At 36.6% G+C, this 7,106-nt stretch overlaps 1 protein-coding gene across 1 annotated transcript; it reads left to right on the forward strand.

The window, feature by feature from the left end:
* The first annotated feature begins 3,451 nt into the window (after window positions 1–3,451).
* Window positions 3,452–5,632, forward strand: LOC141386770 (lamin-C-like). Its single transcript, XM_073955686.1, has 2 exons — window positions 3,452–4,798; window positions 5,615–5,632. Exons 1-2 carry the CDS (start codon window positions 3,452–3,454, stop codon window positions 5,630–5,632), a joined length of 1,365 nt encoding a protein of 454 aa, XP_073811787.1.
* Window positions 5,633–7,106: the final 1,474 nt, after the last annotated feature.

Genomic DNA, 7,106 nt, shown 5'->3' on the forward strand with positions numbered 1-7,106 from the left:
TATAATACAAATTGTATTTCCTTACTTTTTAATTGGACGCGGAAAGTTTTATTAAAAGAATTTACAGATTTCTAACAACTTAACAACAATTTTAAAAAACGTTCAGTGTCTGATATAAATGTTACAGACAAAATTATTAATTTTTTTGTGATATGGTAAGCCATAAATAACACTGTGCAACAAAAATTAATTGAAAATATTCCAAATACGAAGACACTACACATGTAGATCAAAGTCGTTCTTTGGTATTGTTAAAGTTACGAAGTTTTTCGGCAACTCACACACACACGACCCGAACGCAATGAAAGAGCACACAAAGAGAGCAAATGTTTTTATTTGTTATTGTTTTGCAGCATGCGTGCATACAACCTTACTAACACACTGTCAAAAGTTGCAAATATTCAGAATTTTGTGTGTCCTCTTCTTGGTCGGCAGTGATGTAGAAGCTATTTTTGATATACAAATTTTCACAGAAGTATGTATTTTAGATTTTCACAAAAGTCATTTATTTTAAGTCCATCTTAAAAATTTTTACGATACGTCGTATGTAACTTTTGCAGGAACATAACCTATGTATTAACGCATTTACATCCAACGGTTTTATTAAAGTCGAAAACGTTCGGGCCGTTGTTACCCATCAACGCCCAAGATGCAGGAATTTCATGCTGCAAACCACATCAAACAGCAGGTTGCTATTTTTTTTATCGATTCGATTTTCTTTCTGTAGGGAGTTGCTTCAAATCTTTTTTCAGCTTCTTTGGCTGCTCGTGACTTTAATTGTCAATCCATTGCATAAACGTCAAATAAGTCTTAAATATTTCTAAAACCATAGTCATAGTTGCCAGTCATGAGTATACGTCCATATTTACATTAGGCAATTTTCCTTGCGGCAATTGTCAGTTTGATGGTGAGAGAGGTGAGGCATATGGTAACCCTTTGCCTCTCAACACCCTCTCTCACCTACAAACTGACAATTGCCGCAAGGGAAATTGCCTATTATAAATATGGACTACACAAGAAACTCAATTATCGCAAAAGTGCATTTCTCGAGAAGCGTTTTCTACATTTTCACTACTTCTGCTTTTTTAAGGAAATTTAATCTGTGTACACATGTACAGTGGAACTTGACTATAACGCAGCTGCTGGGTATAAGGACTTTCTACGTTATAGAGAAAATTCGTTATAAAGAGATTATTTTGAGTGGGAATAAACAATTCGTTATACATTCACTCGTTATAGAGAAATTCCACTGTAACTGTTCTATATACATAAAAGTGTTTTTTATAAATACTCTCATGTTGGGCGCCATTTCACTTTTTGAGTACCATTCTCTTTTTTTGAACGCCATTCCCGATTTTTCATTTAAATTCTACATTGGGCTTCAAACCTTTTTTCAGCGCCATCCGCTCTTTGTTTTTGGTACGCAAATTTTCTAATACGATGGTATCAATGGGCTTTAGGACATTGATACGAGGGGAAATAGAAAAGTTTCTGGCCTATGCTACACGCCGTGTTGCCAGACGCCATTTGACAGTTTTTTTAGAAAGTTTAAGAGTTTTTAGCAGCGTACGGAAATAAACTTTATGAAACGTTTGCAAACGTTTCTTTTCGTATTTTCCATAAGAACAAAACGAAACATAACCCCGAAGTCGCTGTTTAGTTTCGTTTGGTTTACATTCGTGAGTGCGAACAAAATGAAAAGTTCTCAACATCACAACAACTCACAGAAAACGAAACCGTACAATACACACTGCAAACGTTTGGCGGTTGATTGAAACGACCACCGCTGTATATTGCAAATATGTTAGTTTATGGGATGACAAAAAAATCAAATGTGTGTGTCTAGTGTGCCACTGATTATTTCGTACATCAAACGTTTGCAAACGATTCAGTTTGTTACGTTCGTGAATCAATCAACTCGGAACAGCATAGCCGAAGAACATTTCAACAATCGTACAGTTCTGTTCTTCTTCAGATGAAAAGTTTGTGGTTTTGTTTTGAGAACGAAACGAATAGTACGGGAACCGTTTGTTTTCCTTGATGGATCCCGTGTTGATCAGTGCAAGAAATTTCGAAAAAAAATACGATCGCGGTGCTTCAAAAGAACTATGCGTATGAGCCCGAAAAATTGCAGCAATCGCCAGAAGATGTTGTAAAAGCTATCTGGACAATTTTATAGAATTGTTTTTAATGGTGTCAGGTAGATTTTAGTCAACGCACCAATGTGCTATCTTTACACATAACAGATGTCGGCCATAAATAGAAAGGGTCGGTAATAAAATAGTGTATGTTTCTTATCACCCGCAGCGCAGTGTGTGCGTGGTGTGCATGATGTATTTATGTAGACAGCGTACATTACTAAATGTATTGTCTGTGTGTGTTAGTTTTAAGAGTTGTAAATATTTTGTAGAATAGTAAATAAAATTTGAGTTTCTTTCGAACCATCGAAGAAGATACATCACCCGCGTGTTTTCGTTCTTGGGTTTTTCCTTAGGTTTTCTTGGGCTGCATTGTAGTGATGAGGCTAGGAGTCGCCTCATCATTTGGTGACCCCACAGTGATTGTTTCGTGTTTAAAAAAAGACACGTAATAGTTCGCGTAGATAGATAATAGCGGGATAAGCGCGTAGAAAAAAAGTTACTGCGTTGTATTTATCCGCTAGGATAGGATCATAGTGAAATGTGATAGTGTATCCGTCTATTTAGTATAGTGTTAGTGACACGTAGTGAAACTTAAAAAAAAGTGACTACGTTAGGTTGGTAACATGTTTATTTAAAGAAACAAAAAAAATTGAATTTGTTTTCTTAAAGGCGCACAATATTTTTTCGTCAAAATGAATTTTGGAGAATTCATTCAGCATCAAAAGATGTTGGGCGAATATATTGTGTCGCTATACTTAAAAATGAGCAAAATTGCTCAAACAAGTGTAGCAAGAGAAACTAGGGAAAAGTGTGAAGTCATTGTTAGTTCTTTCACAGAAGCCAGAAAGGATTTTTTAGACAATGATAGGGAGCTCCGGCATATGGGAAAATTTCCATATGCAATGCATAGCATATTCGCCTCAGGTGTGCGATATGCAATAAAAAAGTTCGACTATTTAGATCGTCAGATTAGAATAGATTTGGGCTTAGAATCCAATAGGGATTCGTCGGAGTTGCGAATTCTTTCTAGATATAAATATATAGCTGAGATGGACAGCTTAAGTCCATTGGAACAGTATGAAAAAAGAAACATACTGCGCCATTCAAAAACATTGAAAGGAGGTTTAATTAGAGAGTTTGAATATTCATTAAATGCGCTGGAGACTGAGATAAGGAATGAGTTTCTAAGTGTAGAAGATGTCAAAGACAGATATGATATTGCGTCATCAGTACTGATGCAATATTTGAATGAGTTTCCTAAAGAGGATAATCTCGTAGAGAATTTCAATTTTTTACAAATTTGTTACCGCATGGTGAGATTTGGGAAAATTTCTAGAGTAGCACCTAAAGAGGTGAAGGTAAAAGATTATGAAGAAATCAATGGGAAATGGTTTCCCAAGATAAATACTAGACAGGTAGATAGTAATTCAATTAGGAAAGTTGAAAATGTGACTATTCCTGAACTTAAGAAAATAGAAAAGTTTACAGGTAGTGTAGGGGAAACTACGGAAAGGAAAAACGAAAACGTTCGCGCTGATGTTTCGCTAAAGTTCGAAAGTGAAGTCAACCAACTGCGTGAGAAAAATGAGCAGTTGAAGGCCAGATTGGAGCAAACAACCAAGGACTGGCAAATTGCTGAGAAGAAGGCTCGTATGTACGAGTCACGAGCTGCTGATCTTAACGCCAAATACGATGCTTCGACTGCTTATACGAAGGAAGCCGGTGTTGAACTCTGTGAGGTGCATGCAGAATTGGAGCTTCTACGCAAACAAATTAAAGAGGATGCACAGGCACGTATTGAGTTGGAAGGCAACATACAACATCTGCGTAACGAACTGACCTTCAAGGAAAAATTTCACTCAGAAGAAATTAATGAATTACGCACTGGTCTCTCTAAACAATATGAGACCATATTACAACAGTCGTTGCAAGAGTTGCGTGAACAACACGAAAGAAAAATGCGTAAAATGAAAATGCTGTACGAGCAGAAGATTAAGGATCTCCAAGCAGAAACCAATCGTGAGTCCGTTGCAGCTTCACGTGCTATCGAAGAATTAGATGTCTCTCATCAAAATATTGAAAGCCTGTATATTGGCATTAGTAAGTTGGAATCTACAAATGCTGCATTGAACGGCCGAAATTGTGATTTGGAAAAATTGCTCGCCAATGAAAGAAGACGCCACGCTTCTGAGATTGCCAAAGTGGACGCTGAATTACAACAGCTACAAGAAAGTGTTGTCTACGAAAAACTATTGTATGACGAAGAAGTTAGTAGCCACACGGAATGGGCTGTAACCAGCAGGGAGAAAGATCACATCGAAATTTCCCAAAGTGATCTTGAAGAAATGGTACTGAAGAAAGGTACTAAAGAAGTACATATCGGTGGTTTCCAATTTAAACCTAATGCCAATGACAAAGAGAATTACGTCAATTTCCATCGCTCAGGCACCATTGAGGGTGATATCAACAAATTGAGAGTTAGTGCAACATATGAACCTCCGATCAACATGGTTATGAAATCACAAGAAATACAAAGTGGCGCTAGCAAAAAGGCATCGATGTTTAATGCCAATGAAGAAGTTACCGGTTATCGCACAACCAGAGCTGACGCTAGCAATGTTTCAGGTTATCCTCTACGAAGAAAATGGATTTACCATGTAATTAAGCAATGGAAAAGAAGTCCCCGTCCGAGCTGGTTGCTGAAGGTGTTGGGTGCCATCACCTAGAATTAAGTTATAATAATTGTTGCATTCATATAATTAGTTTTAGAATCTAAGTAATGCCTTCAGCAGTTACAAAATTAAATGTAATTGCAATATTACTAAAAAATTTAGTTTGTAAAAGATAAGATACTAATACATACAATTGTTAAAAGATTAGGATCTTTTCAGGGCGGGGAGTATGGACAATTTTATAGAATTGTTTTTAATGGTGTCAGGTAGATTTTAGTCAACGCACCAATGTGCTATCTTTACACATAATGAGGCTAGGAGTCGCCTCATCACTATCAAAAACCATGTTTTGGAGGTGTCTAAATCGGAGTGGAAAAAGTGTTTCAACAATTGATTTGAACGATTGAGAAAGTGTATAAATCATCGTGGAGACTACATAAGAAAACAATAAAATTATTTTTGATGGTAAAACTTCATTTCATTGTTAGGCCAGAAACTTTTCTAGTTCCCCTCGTATAATTTGTTTGCCAGTTTTACCAAAATTCAGATTCCACTGACATCTGCTAAGTTGTATTAGGCCGTCGTCATCCTTGCTGATTTCATTGAAGACTTGATTTAGTTAAGTATGACTTTTTTATATAAATTATCTGCGGCCAATTAATTAAGGTTGACTTCCGGAAGGTCAGTTTGTTTGCAACCGCCTCTTCGAAGTTATGTACTTCAAACGTTTATAGCTGAGTATGAATCAATATAACGGGATCCTATAGATAAAACTTAATCGAATTCCAATGGTTTTTGCAGGAAATTTTACATCGTTAAAAAGACTGTTGCCACATGTACCCCTTGTTTATCCTCCTCCGATATTACAGGCCTTTCCTCCCCCCATAAGACACGTAAACCTTACATAATTATACCCTCAGCATTTATGCTAACGAGGGTATATACACTTTCATACGGGCAAAATGTGCCTCATCGAAATAATGGTTTTAGACCCCAAGTATGTTGGACGAAATGTGTTTCAGACAATTTGGATTCGATTGAGCAATGTACGTCCGTCTGTCTGTCTGGCTGGCTGGAGCGCACGATAACTCTCGAAGGGATGAACCCATTTGGTCCATACTTTGCCCATCGTAAAATGTGTACCAGACTTAGATAATGTTTCAATATAGACTCAATCGGCCCACTCCTTCGGGTTCCTCCTACACAAAATTTCGGAAAAGTTCAGTTTAGGGCCATCTCTCGACTCGCTCTGATTTTTGTTTTAGCTACTTTTATTCACTGTCCTTCATACGACGGTACAAGTTTCATTAAGGCAAGTCCATACGTCCTGAGAAATTAGCCTGAAAGTTGCCAAAAACCCCTATGACACCGTGTGAGGTGGTTGGAGCGCAAGATAACTCTAGAACGGATTTGCCGATTCGGTTCAAAATTTGGCCTTAATAATATTTTGTCCAAACATAGTTTACGTTTGAAGATAAGCCATATCGGTCCACTCCTTCAGGTACCTCCCCCACAAAAGTTCAAAAATGTTTATGAAACAAAGTATATAAACATTTTACCAACAACAGGGGTATGTTAATGATAAAAACCCCATTAAAGCGCAATTCGGCTTATACAAATTGTAGGAAAGCAAAAAGTTGGACTCAGGATTGTATTCCATAGCAGTTTCCAGTTCATTGAATATGAACTTGGCGGTTAAAAACGCCTGAAATGGTTAACTACTTAACAGAAGGTTGTTATGATATCGTAACAACAGAGCTTAACTCCATCTATTGACAAATGTTAACAATTGAGTTTTCCAAACTTTATGTATTTAAATCTTTGATGAACATTTTTGTCGTTTCAAATTCCCAAAAAATTGTTAAACCCCCTAAATACATGCGTTTGTTGGGAAAAACATTTTTAATATATACAGGCTGAGGTCGGCAAAGCCGACTGATACTTTTTTACTTGTTTTCCTTAATTTTCGTCTCTTGACCTCATTTTCCAACTTCCTACAAATATTACAGTTGATTTAAAAGAAATTAAATTTAAATTTAAATAAATTAAAGTTTACCATTTATATGTCCATCGCCAAGAAGCTCCTCTTTGAAATTCAATCGTTACTTATAACTTTAGGTTAATCGGAACGCTATAAATCTGATCGGTAAATCCAAAATATAACAAAAGAAGACATATAATAATGGGGGTTAATGTGATTGTTGTTTTATACACGTGACACGACACACAACCGACTTATTCTGCCCGTGTCATAAGCTTATGATGTCGGTATTTGTTATTCACTGCAAAAGTA

Source organism: Musca autumnalis, unplaced genomic scaffold (genome assembly GCF_047663935.1).
Source record: "Musca autumnalis isolate F117 unplaced genomic scaffold, ASM4766393v1 scaffold_5, whole genome shotgun sequence".
Taxonomy (NCBI): domain Eukaryota; kingdom Metazoa; phylum Arthropoda; class Insecta; order Diptera; family Muscidae; genus Musca; species Musca autumnalis.